The following is a 19,848-nucleotide window of genomic DNA, read 5'->3' on the forward strand; positions in this document are numbered from 1 at the left end:
TTGTTTCAGTTTTTCTGTGTAATATTTGTTAGTATTAGGTAGATAATGAAAACCCTATACTGCTCTTGCTGCGTACAGTGCTGTTCTCTAAACGTTTGTTGCATTATTTGCAGATGCACATGTACAATTTTACTGTGGCATTTTCTCTTGAAATGTCCAACAGGTAAAATCATTAAAGCAGCCACAGCTTATAACCATACTTGGAGAGCCCTAATGTTGGTCCTAGCCTTGACTCAAGTGAAAAGCTTCTTTTTTATGTAATTCTTTCTGCTTTCAGGTAAGTGCTATAAATGCTGAGCTACTTCCTGGAAGGGAAAACAGAGATAGCCACCTTCCCTGGTTCTCTGCCTGGTTCTGCTTTCATTTCTTTCATTCCAGAAATTCCTTCAAAGTAAGTGTTGTAGGCTGTAGGAGTTGGCTCTCCCACCCATAGCTGGTAGCCAGCTGGCTAGTCTATGGGCTCCCTCTATAGTCTATAGATAGAGGTAGGTATTTGCAGAGGGTAACTGCCTTTGTTTTAAGCTATGCCACCTTAGGCTAGAATGGACCACCATATGGAGGGATCTCTCTTTAACGACAGAAAGAGCCTAGGCAATGAGTTCAGACTAGACAGCCAGCTTTTACATTGATAAAACTGGACTAGACAGTCCAAACAAATGTTTCAGATAACTTGAATGAAATCTAGGGGTCTTTTGGTGACAAAAAATTATTTTTTATTTTGGAAAAAAGTATCGAAGCAAATCTTTTAGATTTTTGTTCTTTGGGGCTGAGCTTGTTTTTTTAGCAGGTAAGCCTGATGATGCTATCTCCATCCTCTGCTGAAGAAGAAGAGACCTGTGCTACAGAGGTAAAGATCAGTTCTGCTGATGAACCACAACAGATGCAGGAACAGATTTACTGAGTCACTACAAAAACTGCACCCTGCTTACGCCTAAGAAACACGGTATATGTTCCACATCGTGTTACAGAAGTGAGGCTGCAAAGGCCATCCTCCTCTTCCACTATGTCCTCATAGCCATGCAGGCATTCTGAAGAGACATCATGTTTTAGAAGAGGTGGGAAGATGCATAAAAGCAAAACACGGTTGCTATTGATGGCGTATAGAAGTGGCATTGTCAGCCACCCAGGAGTCTCAGTACTGCCACACAGCTTTAGGGCGTTTCATAAAGCCCGGGGGAAGACTTGACAACTGAGATATAAGTTAACCATGAGATCAACATATTTTTAAGATATTCTGAGTTGCAGACAACAGGAAGAACTTTACTAGGAAATACCTATGCGGTTTGCCCTTCATGTGAACCTCTTGAGTACACACATCGCAAAGCCTTGGTCAGTCTGCAGAAGCCATCATCCCAGCAGAGGGACTCTTGCTATAGTATTTCACTGGTGTGCAGGACCGGGATTTATTTAATGTATGTTATCCAGATACTTCTCAGATTGCAAAATTATTCTTTTTCCTCTCATAATCATGTCTCTAGTTCCATTAGGGTAATATTTGATTTCTTCATAGATACTACAGTCTTTTTCTCACCACATTTATGAGATGAATCAATATAGTTATAGCCATTTTGCAACAAGGATGCTGAAGTGCCAAGATTATGAATAACACCATCAAGCATCCATTCCTTCTAGGAACCTGATTTATGAACTGTTTTCCACCAAAGCAATGCATTATGGTGGGAAACAATTCCCATGTGTTGTAGCTGCACCCTTGTACTTCTGGTTCTTGGTCCTTGGGTCCTGGAACATGACGAACGAAACCTCAGAGGCCACCTATGAAAAGCTAAGTTTACATGAAAAGTGAAGGTACTTAATTTACTTGGTAGCAGTAAACATTAAGGGTAGATTGGATAAATTCAGGTCTTTGTGCCTAAATCCCTTGGTGGATCTTGTGCCAGCCTTATGACATGCTCGCAGATTCCAGTAGTATTTCTAACAATAGACTAGGCATCTCTGAAATGTGAGTCTTCCATGATTTTCCTTCACGGCTATCTGCAGAGCTCCTCAATGAAACTGATTCCTAAAGACACAACCAGCCCCACATACTTTTCAGTCTGCTCAGAGACTGTCCTTACGCTCCTGTGCAGCTATCTGGTGGACTCTGCTTACCTTCTATAAATACCACCCATGGAGAGGGAGTTCAGCAGTCTGAAGCCAACCTGGTAGCCATGTTACAGCAATTTATGGACATACTGAATCTGTCCCTAATCAGCTCCCAACAGGACTTATTCACAGGACAGAGATACCATTTCCTTAGTAGCTTCTGTAGATAAAATATAAGAAAACACTGGACTTAGGTAAGTCAGCAAAACAGCCTTTGACACAGTCCACGGCAAACTAACCACACCGCAGAATCTGTGATACCACAGACTGTGCGGTTCTCTATCCCCACCAACTGGGGATCGCTGTGGTGTCTTCTGTACTACAGTGTGGTAAATTTTATTGTATTCTCTCTCTCTCTTTTTGTAACGTAGTACTAATTGCTGTCTCATAACAGGAATGGAATAGCTAGTTTACATCTTGGTCCACAAATGAGAAATCTTACACCTGTGCTGTTAGCTGCAGATAAGCTGTTTGTGCCGCTGTGCAAAACAATGCCATTGTTAGCAAGTATGATGTGAAGCCAGGTCCTTCTGTATTTGTCAAGCTCTCAGATCATGTTGAAGTAGTTGTTTTATGCAGGTATATTTAGTGCTTGCAAACCAGTTTGCCGTCCTTCTTGGAAGAGATTGTTTTAAGTGTAAAGATGAAAGCAGGCCACAAAGAAGTGATAAAAATAACTTCAACTGAAAAGCCATCTCATCAGGAGAATTCAACAGGAAGGTGTTTTTTATGCCTAGACTGTACTAAAATATGTCAAGATAAAGTCCTAAATAAAGCTTTAAGTGGATCTCAGCTAAAAATTTTCTTTGCGTTGCCTGAAGTGCAGTTGGATTCACCTGGAATCTCAAAACCAAACAATCCCCAAAATGTTTCTTTGGGCAATTAACATCTTACAATGACGCTCCATTTTATAAGACTTAAAGTCTCAATGCATTTTCAATACTACTAGCACTTGTCCTCAAATAGTGGAGAAGTTTACTGTCTGCTACAGTTTTTCACGCTGATGAGGGACCATTTCTTATCTCCTTGTTCCTGTGTTAAATGCATTAAATATTCAATACCTACGCAGTGCTCACCACTGACACTTCCAGCTACCATCCAGTGCTCTCCCCTCACCCAGTTCACTGAAGAGACTGCCGGGTAGGTCTGAGCCCCACAAACCTCTGTTTATTCACTGAAATGGGGAAGTCTGTCCTGAAATGTATCCTAACATTGTCTGAGAAAAAAGACTAGAAAAATTAGTGCCAGAGGCACTGGACATCGGCTGCAACCAGGAAAAGCTGTTGTCAGAGTGCTGTAACAAGTGAAAGCACAGTTTATCACCTAGCTTGAGAAACAGTGTGAAGGAGGAGAAGAGGATGACTTACAAGAAGGGAAGACATACTGACAAGCAGCCACTGGAGCCCCATTGTATGGGTGAGAGAGGACACCTGACTGTCTCCTCCAGCTCAAAAGAAGGAAAGGAACTAGTGGCAGAGAGAGAGAAAAGCCAAGAAGCTGGGCCTGGAAGTTATTTAAGGATCACCAGAGTTTGAGAAGGCCTCTGAGATTTTCAGGTTCCCAATTGAAAGTTGAAGGCAGGCAAGCTTAAGAATTTGGTGGTGTTATGAGTTCATTTCAGCAGAAAATTGTAAACCACAGAAAGTTTTGTATCTCATCTCTGGGTTAATTTATTAATGCATTTGGGGTTTGCATTGTTATAATAACCACATAACGTATTTGGGTTATAATGTGTTTCTAATTAAAAGAGCAACACCCATACCAGAAAGAAGACTCGGGTGTCAGGTAGTGAAAATTCTAGTGTAAGAACTACAAGAGGTTACAGTGTATGGCCGCAAATACACAATTTCATTAATTTAGGTGGTCCATCTCTTCTTTTTTATATCTTTATTGTAAATTAGAGGAGAAGGACATAAGTAGGGTTAATCTGGATGTTTCTAAAACTGACATCCGGGCCTGAAAAATCTTATACAAATCCTCAAAATATCAAGTCCATCACTAAATTCAGTTGTGACAGAACCTAGCTTTAAACCGATTATCATATCGGTTTGGAAATCACAGGCCTTCAGGGTGAGGTGCACTCACTCAGGCTTGTTTTGGGTTTCCCCAGGGTGGTGCCATATCTCTTAAATTTGCAGTGCTACAGCCAAGACTGTCTACTGAGGTGCTAGATGCTGACAGTTGGCCTGGTCTGTGGGGCAAGTGTAATGCTCACCCTTCTGTTAAGGGAGAAAAGGAAACACCTGATACATAAATCCAAGAATTTAATGTTAGTGTAATTGAACTCTTAGTGCTCTAATCCAAACATCTTTATTAGTCCAGACCTGATTATTACAGAAATGGAAAGAAAAGAGAAACAAACCAACCAAGAAACAAACAGACAAGAATACTTCTGGGCAGAAAGATCTTAATGATGACAGTAATAATAACAGTAGTAGTAGTAGTAGTTGAAATTGTTATATACACACTTTGTAGTTTCTACCCCTTTCCTAAGTGTAATACTTACTCTTCCACTACTCTTCTGACCCCTAAGGTCAATGGCTTCAGCCTGCTGGTCCCTTGTAAACGGATCCCTCTACACCTTGTCTTGTGTCCCCACTTCTCAAGGCCTCTGCTATCATACTAGGACTGTGTACAGAATCATGTTAGAGTCATAAATATCTCATTCTACAAGAATTACTACTTGTTACTATCTATATAAAAACTGTGGTTGTGCTCCACATTAGCAAGCAGAACTAAGACAAATTAAATATAGCCACCTGCTCAGAAGAACTACTTTTGCAGCTAAACCAAGCAAAAATAAAGTTTCAGGCAGGTTAAGATGGGTTCAGGCAAAGAGAGCTTGGCCAGCATCAGTCCTGAGGCCTTGCACACTCAGTACAAAGCCCGTGGCTGGTACTACCAGCAGCAACACCATATCACTGGGTGGGCTCTGGGGCTACAGAAGACACACAGAAAGAAGTGTCTCCATTTACAGGGTTACAGAAGTCTGTCCCTTGTCACTGTAATGAGGCAAAACTCGGTGAATATTTCCTAAGGCAACACTAAAAAGATATTTTAATATATTTCAATAAATTGCTTATGTTTTTGAGCTGGAGACAGGCTAGAGGAACTCAGCAATGTCTCTGGTTCTTCCCCTTTCACTCACCAGCTTTCTGCGCTTCTTGCTCAGCCCCAGCTCTGGACAGCCAGCAGCCTGCAGGGAGACGAGGAGAAGCAGAGGTCTGCTGTGGGGAAAGGGCTGGGGACGAAGGCACAGGTTTATCCTCTGGCCTGCTTAACAACAGAAGAGAGATCAAGATGCTAGAGGCTTCTGAAAAGGAGGAAGCAGTCCTTAGCAAAGGGAAGGCTGTGCTAAGGGAAGTGCCCCTGACGAATGAAAAAGAGAGAAGGAAACTGAAGGCTGAAGAGTATATTATAGTAGGCTGAAACTTCTGAGTAGGAGTGTTGCTAAAACAGCTCCTGGAATTAAGAGCAGTGCTAAGTCATAACTTCATGTTTTCACCTCCTGCGGAGAGATGAGTGGGTTGGTCTTTCACCTCACTGTGTTATCTCTTACCTTACAGATTATCTGCTGACACCAGGATTTTTTTACACTCTAAATGATAAGGGCAGTAACAGAGAATGTGGAACAAGTGAGTGGGATATTGAAGCTGGCTGACATTGCAGCACCCCGACTGGTGGAGAAGTGTGTTCAAAGAGGTGGGAGGGAAGTGGAGGCAGGAGCTAACACATTGTTTGCAAGCCAAGGGGAGCCTGGAAATAACGTAGCTCGGGAGGTACAAGGCCAGGTCTAGAAATGAGCACGCAGGTGCTAGCTGGTATCCAAGTCATCATTTTACTCAACAGCAAGGAAGGCAATGAGCCCGAAGTTTGCCCTTTGGGCTGGATGTTGTTCCTTTTAACAGCTTAAGAAAGCTGGAGGAGGGATCTTTTTACCCCTCAAAATGCAAGTGCTCAGGTTGTCCCTGCTGTCACAGTCCAGGAATGTCAATGTCCCTGAGCCCCTGAAGAACCCGAATAACTCTCCAAAAGCTGGTCCTAGGGATGTTTTGGTGCATAGGCTGTAATAAGTGGAGAAGTCTGTTTATATTGCACGGTTGTGGGGACAGCTGAGCTAGGTCCAGGACCAGCAGCTGTATGACAATACCCCAGCTAATAAGGCTGGACACAGCAGATCGATCGTTTGACTTCCCAGGTTTTTGTCTCTGCAGCAATTTCTCTGTGCGCACTGGCTTTGGCTGAGATGGAGTTAACTTTCCCCACAGTAGCCCCCACAGCACTGTGCTCTGCACTTGCAGCCAGAGCAGCCCCAGTATTGCACCTCGTGGTGGTTTTACTCAGGTGAGCAGCCAAGCTCCACCTCAGCTGCTCTCTCAATCCCCCTCCTCAAAGGGAAAGGGGTGAAAATGCGATGCAAAGGACTCAAGAGTTGAGATAAGGACGGGGAGATCGCTCAACAATTATCGGGCAAAACAGACTCAGAGTTGGGAGATAGTAAGATTTACTGCCTATTATTAACAAACTAGAGAAGTGAGAAACAAAGGAAAGAAACCAAAAATGCCTTCGCTCCATCCACCCTCTTCCACCTCCTCCCTCCAAGTGGCACAGGGTAACAGGGAATGGGGGCTGTGGTCAGTCCCTGACGCTTTGTCTCCGCTGCTCCCTCACGGTCACTCTCTGCCCCTGCTCCACGTGGGGTCCCTCCCACGGGATGCCGTCCTTCGTCCTTCCCGAACTGAGCCTGAGGGGGCTGCCCACAGGCAGCAGCTCTCCAAGACCTGCTCCCACATGGCTCCGTACCACGGGGTCCATCCCCCAGGAGCAAACTGCTCCAGCACAGGTCCCCCACGGGTGGGCGGCAGCTCCCCCCAGACCCCCTGCTCCTGTGTGGGCTCCTCTCCACGGGCTGCAGCTCCGGCCCGGGGCCTGCTCCTGCAGGGGCTCTCCATGAGCCGCAGCCTCCTCCAGGCCACATCCACCTGCTCCACCGGGGGCTCCTCCACCCACGGGCTCCTCCACCCACGGGCTGCAGCGTGGAGATCTGCTCCGTGTGGGACCCATGGGCTGCAGGGGGACAGCCTGCTCCACCAAGGGCCTCTCCACAGGCCGCAGGGGAACTGCTGCTCAGTGCCTGGAGCACCTCCTGCCCTCCTGCTGCACTGACCTTGGGTTCTGCATGGCTGCTTCTCACTCCTCTCTCTCTCTCAGCTGCTGTTCCCCAACAGTTTTTTTTTCCCCTTTCTTAAATATGTCCCCCACTGGGTGCCAAAAAGGACCAACATGGGGCACGCACCCACAACCCTGAGATTAAGAGTCTCATCCTCTACTGACTGAGCTCATGCTCCAGCAATAGTGCTTTGGGATTGCTGAGCAGTGCCGGCACAGCACCGAGGCTTGCTCCAACACCCCACAGCCAGTGGGCTGGGGGTAGGCAAGAGAGGGGGGGACATCACAGGGCAGCTGGCCTACACCGACCGAGGGGATATTCCACACCACACATCCTCACACTTGGCGATAAAGCTGGGGAAGGGGAAGGAGAGGGGGCCTCTTATTACAAAGACGTCCATCCTCCCAAACAACCACTACATGTGTTGAGGCCCTGCTTCCCAGGCCATGGCCGAACATCACTCATTGGTGCAAAGTAGAGAATTGCTTTCTCTCTTGTTGCTTCTGTGAGGCTTTTGCTTGCTTGTTTGTTTTTCCCTATCTTTGTTTTTCCTTTAATTATATTATCCTTATGTCTGCCAGTGAGCTTTTTTTTTTTTTTTTTTTTTTTTTCCAACATACTTTCTTCTCTCTCTCTTCTTTTGAGGAGGGGCGGTGAAAGAGCGGTTGTGGTGGAGTTCAGCTTCCCAGCTGGGTGAAACCACCTCAGTGTGCCTTTATATTTGCTATGTTGGCACATGTCTTGTTTTGAAATTTCTTTCTTCATGGCCCTGAACTGCACATTTTAGAAATTGTGCTGGGGGAAAAAAAAAAAAGTGATTTCTAGCACCTAAAGCACATTGTTTTCTAGGTCTTCACTAGAAAAGGTCTTCAGTTCTAGGTCTAGCAGCATGTGTGACTTGTGAGCGAACTTCATTATTGTCAAGTAATCTGCAACGCCTTTTGAATTTCACATGCCTTTTGCCAGAGAGCCTAACCTGTCAAGAGTGCGTGTTCCCAGGGCTGGGAAGCTGCCTGGGGCTGCCAGGGACAGGGGTCTGTCTGGAGACCACTGCCCTCAGCATCTAGTTGGTAGCAAAGTACTGCTGGTGGGAGTGTGAATAAACTCTTCAGCTTTTTGGAGGCAATTACTCACAGTTTCCCAAACTCACTGAGATTAGTTTAAGTAGTTTAATATTATGAAACAAAGTTTAATGTCACTTTCTTTCATAGTTATATCATCCCAAAGTACTGCATGATTTCTGATGTCACTTTGGCAGGTGGTTTCTATGGGTTGTTTCCCACTTTTCAAGCTGGAGAAAAGCCAGCAGGAATCACTGCCAGCACCTCTCTTTCATGATGTTCTTTGCCTCTCTCTCTCTCCCAGTTCTCCATTGCACTGCTTTGCACAGTTCTACTGTATTTTAGTTATTTTAAAAGTCTGGGAGATGTTCGGATATTTTGTTGTGTGCTACCAAATGGTCTTGGGCTAGAATAAGATCAGACTTTCCTGGCGCTGTGTCAAAGGTATCATAACTACAAAAGGGCAGAGAACATGAAACAGGAAAGTGGAGGGTTGTGAAACGTTAGATGAAAATCAAGATGTGGAAAGTTTAAACAGATTCAGATACATTTTAGACTTAGCTAGGGAAATGCTATCAAACATGAAAAGTGGTGTTTAGCACTTTAGCTGGCTATTTGGCATCACTCGTAGGTGTGATAGTTTGGTTCTGGAGGGTGGAGGGGGGGAAGGTGGTTTTAGTGTGCTTTTAGTTTCTTACTTTGCTAGTCCACTAGTGATAGGTAATAAATTATATTACTCTCCCTACACTGAGGCTGTTTTACCCATGACAATAATTGCTTGGCTATCTCCCTGTCCTTATCTCAACCCTTGAGCCCTTTCCATCATATTTTCTCTCCCTTTCTCTCTGAGGAGGGGGAGTGAGAGAGCGGTTGTGGTGGAGCTCAGCTGCCCAGCTGAGTAAAGCCACCACAGAACAGCAATAATCTCTTTATTCCATCTCTCCATGATAATGATCAACTTTCCACTAACTTAATTAACAAGATTGGGCAAGGTATTTTGACATACATATTCACATTTCCACATGCAGCACCAGGAAATCCAAGTGACATCAAACCTGCATGTTTCTTGGTGCTTGCGCAGTGGTGTTTGCAGCTGATGACATCTCAGTACATGAAAATTTGCTGATTCCAGCAATCTGGTTATGAGTAGATTGCAAAATTCTTATTTTTTCCTCATAATTATTTTTTATGTCACAACCACTGAAACTGAGGAAATGGTACATCTACTACCTGCTTTTTTTTCCAAGAGAATATTATGACTGCGAAAAAAGGGCAGATTGCTGTTGACAAGTTTCTACATAAAACAGAATGTGTATCAGAGGAAATGGCAGTACCAGTTCCTTAATGGTATAGTAGTAGTGTAGAGCTTCACCTCATTTTTGATCTGATGGTGCTGTTACCCACAACAACTTCAGTGCATAGAAGAGCAAAAACTTCTGAGTATTTCTTAGTGTCTCCCTGGATTCCTTCCTGGCTGATTGCATGTAAGAACAACATAAAATCCAGTGGCTTTACAACATCAGAAATAACATTTCATGTTTAGAGAAGAGGCACAATGCTTCTTGGAGTACTTAGGGTGATGTCTCTCCATTCTGGTAGTTCACACGGTAAAAGGAGCATACCAGCTCCTTTTTTGCAGCCATGTTAGACAAAGAATGAGCCTTCTGAAGGGAAAAGTGTCCCTTGGGATCTGTGATCATGATCTCAGAGAGATCAACCATACTGAAGTACGCTTGAGGAGAGGGTGGGGATTTGTATGTACCCTTTTGGATTCTTAAATACCAGTGTTTCAAATAGAGCAGAAGCAAGCTCTACAGTAAGTCCAGCAAAACCTACTTTTTAACTTCTTTGTTTAAGGCTTCACATATCATTTGGGATAAATTCTGATATTATTCTTCCTTTCCAGTGATTTCAGAGCTGGACCAAAAAAAAAATAGTAGTAGAAACAAAGAATTTGGCCCTTTTGGCCCTTGTGATTGTCTTGTAACCTAGAGAGAATCCTAGTCTACTGCCGAAAACATCGCTGCATTATTGATGCAAATGTCTTTGGCACATTTTAATTTCACACTTAAAGATCACAGAATTTCATGATGATGATGGAAAGAATTGTGCGTGTCTGGGGCATACCTGGTCTGTATCACTTTGAATGACATAGCAACATAAAAGGTGCATGGTCTTTGAAAAATTACAGTGAATTTCTGTGATTTAAAAAATTTTCTTGTCTTTACATGATTTCAAATTCAGCAAGGCAATTAAACACTTACTGGAAACTAAGAATTTGGAGACCTTATTTCTTATTCCTGATCATTTCTTCTGAATAACAAGATTGCAGATATAATCCAGATCTGTGTTTTAAAATCAGAGAGTCATTGAATACTAACTTTAGCTAAAAGCAGTCTTTGCTTTGTTTTGGCCTTTTTTTTCACAACTATCAATAAAACAACTTGATCTGGGGTGAATCATTTCCTGTTTCACACCTGCCCAATTTCAGTCAGACTACTACATTAAGTTATGTATTAAATTATCTTTTCCCTGAAATCTAGAAGCCTAAAAAGTGAAGGTCACTCCCCACATGTACTTTCTACGCTTGAAGGCAACTTGTTGGTGCTGTAAGTCATATGCAGGATTGATGGGACCCCGGTCTCTTATTTGATCAATGTCTTTTCCCTGCAGCCAGGAAGCCTGGCTCCTGACTGCCAACTTTTGTGCCATCTAAGCTGCATGGGAAAGTGTCGTTATGTGAGAGCTGCTCAGAAAAAAATTCCTTCTTCACTTTTTCTCAAAATAAAAGATAACAAAAGAATGTATATAAAAAAATAAAATCTGTTGCTTCTTCCATTTTGCCTAAAACATCTATGGGTAAGATAGTAAATGTCACTGAACATTTTAAACAGAAATACTTTCACCCAAACTGCAAAATTCTAGCCACAGGGGAAAGGCATCTGACCTGCTGTTAGCCTATGTATCTTTTTAATCATCAAACTGCCAGCACAGTACAAAGAAACCCAACGAAACACATCAACAGAGGGCTTTGTTTCTAAATACCTAGAAGTCTTCTGAGAAGTAAAAATATGATAATTAAGCTGTAGTGCTTTTCTTACCCATTGAGGAATAAAATCTAGAAAAATTAATTGTACTATCTAACGTAAATGAAAGGAGTATTTTCTACACTTAGTAGCTAATGGCAAAAATCTTCTGACACTCAAATTAGATATGCGTTTTAAATTCTTGAGAAACATAAAAAAGCAATTATATTTTCAGAAGGAAAGCTACAACTGAGTAAACAGAATATATATTTTAGTAGCCTAGAAAATTCTGTCTTTAACAATACCCAGGCTGTGTTTTTCACAGTTTCAGATGCCTTCTTGGTTAACTTTAACATTTTTGTTTACAGAAAAATAACCTCAACATAAATGCTGTTTTTTCCACAGTGAACTTTTATTGGGATTTTGAGAACAAATCTTCCTTGGCAGAGAGCTGGAGACATAACTTCTTTTGCTGAAAAGCTGCAGGACACCTCTGAATTCCATTAGATGTATTTTACAGGATACCAGCTCAAAAAAACAGTAAAAGGATCCTTTCATTAGCTTCATCTAAGCTTGGGAGTCATTAGAAAACCTTTCAGGAGCTGAGACATACAAAGATGCAGTTAATACATTTATTCAAAGGAAACATTTCTAAAATGGCAGAAAAAAATGTATGGGGAAAAAAAAAGAGCCATAGAGCCTATGCGCTATGTTCCATTTTGTGATATTTACACTGAACAGCAAATGCTGGGGCACAGGGTTGGAGGGCCCATGCCTCCAGAGGGGACACAGATGGTGAGGCTGCTTCGATGGTACCTTATGCAAGTGTTTGTGCCTCTATATGTGGCAAATACAGGGGGCACCTGGAGGTGCTGCTCTGCTGTTCTTGAAGATGGGGCTCCCAAGGGCTGCTATGGGTGGCAGCGGATGTCCCAGAGTCCCTCAGCAACCTGATGCAGCCCCACGCAAGGGGGCCTCTGTCTGGGAGTGGAGGCAAAGGGGTGACCATCGCCGGCCCCTCTTTGCAATGTGAATCCATCCCATACCTGTTCCTTTCTCCACTTCCCAGAGGGAGTCCCACCCCTGTCCCAGGGACTCAGGGCTTCGTGCGGGGAGCAGCTTCTGCAAAGCAGAGCATAGCTGGGGGTGAGGCAGGAACAATGCGTTCAACAAGGGAGAAAACAAGTAGGAGAGGAAGCATCCTGTTTGCTGAAATGTATTAAAAGTGATCTAATTAAAAATCACCACGTGGCAAGCGTGTAGGATCACCATTTTACAAACACACTGGTGCTCTTTGAAAGCTCACATTGCTGCTTATTGTGCCATATTGGGCAGCACATCCCAAAAGGCAGCACAGGCACATGGGTCACCCTGCAGGGACACTGCACACATGGTGCAGCCTCGGGGGCTGTGCCGGTGCTTGGGGCAGCCATTTACTCTGGGGAAAGGGATCTTGGGTGGGCTCAGAGTACCCCTGCACTGTCAGAGCAGGCAGAGAGCTGGCTGGGCACCGAAGATGACTGAGTGGCCCCAGAACCCCTGGTGGAGCTCCAGAGGACACGGACACAGGACTGAAGCAGTCCTTTCAGGTGGGCCTTGAACATCACCCCAGCGAAGGCGTAGATCATGGGGTTGAGGCAGCAGTGGATGAAGGAAATGGTTTCCGTCAGCTGTAGGGCCAGGGCGATCCGGTTGCTGGCCTGACAGTCGTTGATGATGTGCAGGCTCTGCAGGGTGTCCAGGAACAGCACGACGTTGAAGGGGGTCCAGAAGAGGAAGAAAACAATGACGATAATGAAAATCATCTTGATCGCCTTGATCTTGTTCCGATTTCTGCATTTTCGCAGGTTTTTCAGTATCTGGGCATAGCAGCAAATGAGTATGCTGAGGGGAATCAAGAGGCCCAAGATATTGGCTGCAAACTGAGATGCAACCTTCCAGGTATTGCTGCCAGGGGGGTACGTGGGGACACACTGCATAGACTGCTCGATTTCCAGCTGCTGGTTGAACACAATGTTGGGCACAGAAGCCAAGCCAGCCACCAGCCACAGGACTAAACTGATAATTATGCCACAAGAGGCTGTCCGAATCTTCATGGCATAGATGGCATGGACAATTGCTATGTACCTGTCTATACTCATGAGGGTTATAAAGAAAATACTGCTGTAAAAACCCGTGTAATAAATGCCAGCCATTATCTTGCACATAGCGTTGCCAAAAACCCACTGCTCTGAAGCATAGTGGGCTTGGAAAGGGAGAGGCACAACAAAGAGGAGATCAGAGGCCGCGAGGTTGAGCAGGCAGACATCAGTCATCGTCATCAGCTTCTTCCTGGTCAGGAGAACCCAAAGGACCAAGGAGTTTCCCAGAAGGCAGAAGACAAACACGAGGCAGTAAAGGATGGGCAGGAGGAGGGATTTAAACCTGCGAAAGCTGTTTCCTTCATTGCATGGAGCAGTATTTTCATCGTATCCATAGTCGTACTCTGTTGTTCTGATGAACTGGCTTGTGGGATTCATCTCAGACATCTGTGCAAGAGAGAGCAAGAGGTAAAGGGTCCTGGCATGGACCTCCCTGGTGGCTTCTTCAGTTTGTCACTCCTGCCTCTTTTGGCCAACTTCAGTTCTTGAGTTTAAAAAACACCAAAATAATTTGGGGGGGGGGGGAGGGGGTGAAAGGGTGTTACTTGCTTTGTCATTTCTGAAGAATTGCAATGAATACAGCTTTAAAGTCATTTTACATGCTCTCCAAAAGTGAGTCAGTGCTTTACTCACCGTTTGTTTGTTTGTTTTTCAGATGCCACCTCCTGACCACCATAAAAAAGGATCTGGTTGGTAGAGTAAAGCATTCACATTTTAAGAAGTACAGTTCTTTCAAAAGACACTGTTTCAGATGAGTTTGGCTTGTCGCTGCTAGGACACTTGCATGTTTATTGTGCATTTCACCTACGCTGTGCTGGCATGCAGGTAGATCATACTTCAAAAGAGTTTCAAACAGACTGATGCGGAGAAATATCACATGGAGTAATCAATGTTGTTACACAGCAGCAATAATACCAATGAGAGTGATTTATTCATTAAATGCAGCGTACGTGCTGCAGGGAAACAGGAGCATCTGCATGTGTGGCACAGCGAGGGATGTAGTTGGTACTTGCGCTCTGCTCCTGGTGTGGATGCTGCTGGTGCCTCACTGAGCTGCCCCAGCTTTTTGGGGGCACCAGGCCCGCTTCAACCAAAGTCAATCAGCACATGCACTGTGGAGAAACCTGTTACAAATACAGCACCCAGCCCTGCAGAGCTCCTTGCTCAGGAATAATGAGCAATCACAGAACGGCAGGGCTGCAATCTACCTTGACAGTGCAATTCTTTCCTGTATTCAGCTTTCAGGTAGGACATCTGTATTATTAATTTCAGCTTGGATTTCACGCATAAATGTTGAGATTTTGAGTCACCAGATAATGGCTGTTTATGCCCTTCATCAAAAATATTTACTGTTAATGCTATTCATCTCTTTTCTTGTGCAACCCTGACATGCTGTGAAGCAGTGGTTATGCTTCTTAGGTGTCTGTCAGGGACCCGTTAAGAGCAGTCCAAAGGTTCAACAAGCAGAAGTCAGAAATTATCGAAATGTAATGAATACTGTGTTATAGGTGTATACATATATGCATATATATACAGTTACATAGAGATATATAGATGTAGAGATATATAAATATATAGCTATGTTCATCTGATACGTAGATAGATCTGTAGACATATAGGTACAGATATATAAATCTAGTAAGTCCAATTTTGGCAGAATTCAGACGTGATTCTGCTTGTCTGAACAGAGCCTGGTGATGCTCTACCTCAGACTTCACATGGCCAATGCCTTTGATTCTCTTGACCAGGATAGAGCACTTCCCACTTTCTCCCCTCCCTGCATCAGTTGGCCAAAAGGGTCAAACCAAAAAAGCAGCTTTCCAGTGGGTATCAAGAGAGGTACAACCACCGCAGGCTCCCTTCCCCTGGTTACCAGAGCTCACCTGTTACTTTCAAGAGCAGCAGATTAAACGTTTATGGTCTCTACCCTGGGCAGCAAGAAGCCTTCACGCTCTCAGTTGTCCCCGGTCCCCTTCTGCCGTGTCCTTGTCCTCTCTCAGGCTTGTGAGTTCCCAGGAGGTTTAGTCCATCGCTGGTGGTTTTGGTGATAGCAGGTGTTGGATGGGCAGCTGCCAGTTACAGATAAGGTTTTGAGACACAGAGAAGGGTTTGGAGCTGCAGTAAACAGGAAAAGAGATGAGAAGGCTTAAAATTACACTCTGTGAAACAAAAATCAACTACGGCTCTTTCTGAAGACAGTACAAGCACAATAAGAGGTGCTTGCTTTTTAATGTAAGTTTGTAAAAATCCCTTTTCTCACAGCCACCTCTAATTTAAATGAAAAATATCAAAGTTGAGGTGTGTCCACTAGAGAACATGTAATGCTAGACACAAGTAGTGCTAGACCTGAAGAAATTTGTATAGATCCATTAAACTTGACAGCTCTGCAGCATTTTACAGAAGCTGATATATGATTTCCAAGAAGCGTATTTTACTTTTTCTTTTCTTTCAGGTGATAACAACCTGCATACTGAAGCCTGGTTAAGTCCCTTTCTATTAGTAATGTACTAACTCTGAGCAAAATGAGAACTCACAGCTACATCTTTGCAATCATTTTTGCGCAGCTTGTGTTCAAGTGGAGATATCTTAGAGTTTCTTTGCTTCCTTGGTGTTCCTTAAAGTATATTTTAGTGCATTCAGGACACGTGGTCAAGGACAAAATAGCAGAACAAGAACAGGCTTGAAAATTTTTCTTTTACACAGTCTCCTGAAATCTTTTTTTGTTGTTGTAGTTGTTTCATGTATTGCTGTAAATTACGATAGTGCTTTATAAGTCAGGCAAATTATATACTTTTCATCCATTAATCTTAGCAATGGGTAAGCACCATTTCCCTGACTTACAGGAGCACAGAGAACCCAAAAGCCTCAAACATGTGGCAGACCCAGAGCATGTCAGTCATTAAAGTTATTAACCCATTCTTCAGTAGCAGATAGCAGCTCCAGCACCACGTAGCTTTCCAGCCTGAGAGCTGTTGTGTACATGGATGGTGAAAGGCAGTGCCAAAGAAGAGCACAGCTAAATTCCGCAGACAGATGAATGAAAAGTGAGAAAATGGGCTGGGAAATGAAAGTAGTAGCCTAGTGAAGGACCTGGCATGAGTCACTAGCACAGTCAGAAAGAACAGGACGGTCCCACGGGATGTTCACAGTGCTGACAACCACCACGGCATCACTCTGCCTCCAAGTACCCAGCTTGTCCTATTGCTTAAGAGTCAGCACCTCCTCTTATCTACTTATATATTCATTTGTTGCAGAATTAATTTCTGGAATGTTGTTGTAGTAGAACTTGATTTTATTTTCTTCTCTATATTCTTTATATTTTAATTATGTGATTAATAATATGTCAATAGTATGTCCCACTGTTACAAGCAATGATATAACACAATGTAACTCTGTTATATTTCCTTTTTTGGTTTTAAAGGCCACTAAAGACAATTTTCAATTCTTATGATCAAAACATCAGCCGTCTAAAGGTGCCACTTCTTCCATTGGATTTTTTTGCATTAGTTTGGATGATAAGTTATTAACACATACAAAAAAATTAAATGGTGATTTGACATGAAGCCAATAAAAGAATGAAAGCCTCCATTAAAAGCATATCTGCATTTAAAAACATTCATACATTTCCTAGAACAAGAAAGACTACTATAATTTTTCTTGAGCTATTTTCTCTTGAATGTGTTAAGATTTTGTAAAAAGATTTCAGTTCATTCAAGTTGTGTATTTTTAATTGGGAAATCTTTCAGTGGTGTATTTCCTCTGGTCTTGATTCTAGGTGGCCAGACAAAATGTGGCAGGACAGCAGGGAAACATCAGATGCTGCATACATGGTGCAGAGGGGAACATGCAGGACCTCGAAGACAAGGGAAAGATCTTCAATTAAAGTGTAAAAGGATAAATGATGGGTGGAGGGGGCTGGTGACTGCAGTGGCGGGAGGAAGTCTTCTGGCAGACCAGAGAGGACTGAGCCTGGGACAGGCATGATGATTTGGTAAAGGGAAGGGGGGGAAAAACTGTGGTGATAGTTGAAGTGTTTTGGAGGGAAACAGCAGAGTTACAGTGCCTCGTGTAACATCCTCTAGAGCAGCCTTGCTGTGTTTCAAATGATATTCACATTTCTGTCTGGCTTTCAGAAAGGTTTGTGTACCTGTGCTGCTTCTGGCTGGGTGATATTCCTGACCCACAGCTGGCCCTTCAGGCTTGTCTCAACAAAGAAAGATTTATCAAATGTGAAACAGTGTCTGATTTCTCCAAGGCAGCAAAAGGAAGGGAACAAAGATGAGTTTAGAAAACAACAAATGTGGCTTTGGAAGGTTATTATCCCCACAGGCAGGTGCGAAGCACGGGGGTGGCTTTGGGAACTGCGGCACGAAGGACGATAATAACGATGATGGAAACCAATGGCAGATGCCTGCTTTGGGGGACAGGGAGGAACCAGAGGCATCCAGGGGAACAGGCCGCTTGGCAGGAGCAAGGGCAGACAGCACAGCTGGTCTGGAAGGCAGTGCAGATAAATAACAACTGGTGTGTTCACAAATGCGGGTCCTGGCTCCTGGCTGTGCACTGGCTCCTCAGCTACCAGCCTGGCTAAAAATGCATGGAAAATATCACTGTGGGATGAGCCTCCCAGCTTGCCCTCTCCTGTTTGGGTGGTGGGGGTCAAGTTTTCAACATGGGGGCTGGGGACCCTCACACCCCAATGCTCAGCGCCAGGCAGGTCATGCTTCCCCTTAGCAGCCACCTGCTGCTGTTGCCACTGCAACAGCGCTTGTGTATATGTAACACACCCACTGTGAAGTTACTTTTTCTGCTGCTTTATCTTCTCTCATTCTCCCTTCAGAGCAGGAAAAAAACATGCAGCACTTTGTCTATCCAAGAACTTTGCAGCCCAAAAGTCACCACTACATGACAGTGACGTGGAGGCGCATACTCCAAACCACTCACAGCCCCACAGGCCGAGAGGCTCCACCACAGCCCTGCTTTAAATGGAAAAATGCCACAACCAAAATGCATCTTGCCATGAAACAAACAACATAGCCAAGCCCTCAGCTCCTGTAAATGACTAGATTCAGACGTGTCCAGCCCCTGACAGCAGTCCCAGAGGGTTTACTTCACCCATGGCACCACAGCAGCTCCTTGGCCTTGGGGCAATGGCCAGTTTAACGTCTGCAAAACTGCTATGCCTGCTCTTGTGGAAACCTCTCCTTCCTCCTACACATGATTTAGATTACTTGAGCTCGAACACAGAGAGGAAATTGTGGTTGTGACAGAAGATACCACCGGCAAAAATATGCTCCGGCCTAAGGGGTGAGGGCTGCAAGCTGTGGTGTGGGTCCGGCCCTTTGGCAGGGCTGGTGGCAGGCCCCTTCCCACCATACGTGCTTGGTGTTGGTGTGACTGCAGATAGGAGAAGGTAGGAAAACTCATGTATGCTGCCTGGTGGTATATTTCCCAAGAAAATAAAATTTCTGAAGTATTCCATGGACCTGCTAGCTATCGCAGCAGCCGGCTAGAAGGTGACGGGCAGGTTGGTCTCAACGTGGTGCTCTGCTTCCACCCATTGCAATGCTGGGCGCTCATACCCGAGAAAAGCAGTTTCCTCTGCCTTTGCTCAACAGCAAAATGAGAGCAGCTTCTTAGTCAAAATGAGGCCTTTCCCTCTCAAATCTGCTCTCGCTTTACAGCTTATAATGTGGCTGAGGGCTTTCTCTGATGTATCGGAAGAGGAGTTGAAAAGGTGATAGAGCAAAAGAGGGAACAAAAGTGGGACTGCTGATACTGAACCAAAAGGACATACGGTTTCCCCCCTTCTGCCTCCCCCCCCCCCCTTTTGATAGAGCAATGGAGCAAAATTTGAAATGCTTTATGAGCAGATAGGTCTAACTTTTACTATGTTTAGTTAGAATGAAGGAAGTTTAGAAGCTTTGTATTACTTAGCCAGTTTCATCTGTAAGAAAATACAGACTTGTATCTCAAATTGAGGGCAAGAGGACCCAGGTCTGGACGATGTGTCAGAAGATTACATGAGGAACTCATGCTATGCATATGTCCTTGGATGTGTAACCGACTAAGCTCAGCATGCATGTTGAAACAATAAGATAAGAAAGAAGGAGATGGCCTGAGCATGCTCAAGAATTGGGTTCAACCAGTGAACACAGTGAGGAAGACAATCAATGACTGCCAGAAGACCCCAAAAGACCACGAGTAGAAACAAATGAGAATGCGTTGAGGACATTTGCATATTTTAATGAGTTCCAGGAAATAACATGAATATGTTAATTATTCATTGGAAACCTAATAAATATTTGTAATTTGATTGCATATAACCTTGGTAGTTGAGCAACTTG

General features: G+C 44.0%; 1 protein-coding gene across 1 annotated transcript; it reads right to left on the reverse strand.

The window, feature by feature from the left end:
* Positions 1–12,823: 12,823 nt before the first annotated feature.
* On the reverse strand, positions 12,824–13,879 carry LOC118249572 (C-C chemokine receptor type 8-like). Its single transcript, XM_035549655.2, has one exon. The coding sequence runs from the start codon at positions 13,877–13,879 to the stop codon at positions 12,824–12,826; it is 1,056 nt and encodes a 351-aa protein (XP_035405548.2).
* Positions 13,880–19,848: the final 5,969 nt, after the last annotated feature.

Source organism: Cygnus atratus, chromosome 2, assembly GCF_013377495.2.
Source record: "Cygnus atratus isolate AKBS03 ecotype Queensland, Australia chromosome 2, CAtr_DNAZoo_HiC_assembly, whole genome shotgun sequence".
Lineage (NCBI taxonomy): Eukaryota > Metazoa > Chordata > Aves > Anseriformes > Anatidae > Cygnus > Cygnus atratus.

Bases quoted from the DNA above. Each gene is read 5' to 3' on its own strand.
- LOC118249572 (XM_035549655.2), bottom strand. From the start codon at position 13,879: ATGAATCCCACAAGCCAGTTCATCAGAACAACAGAGTACGACTATGGA.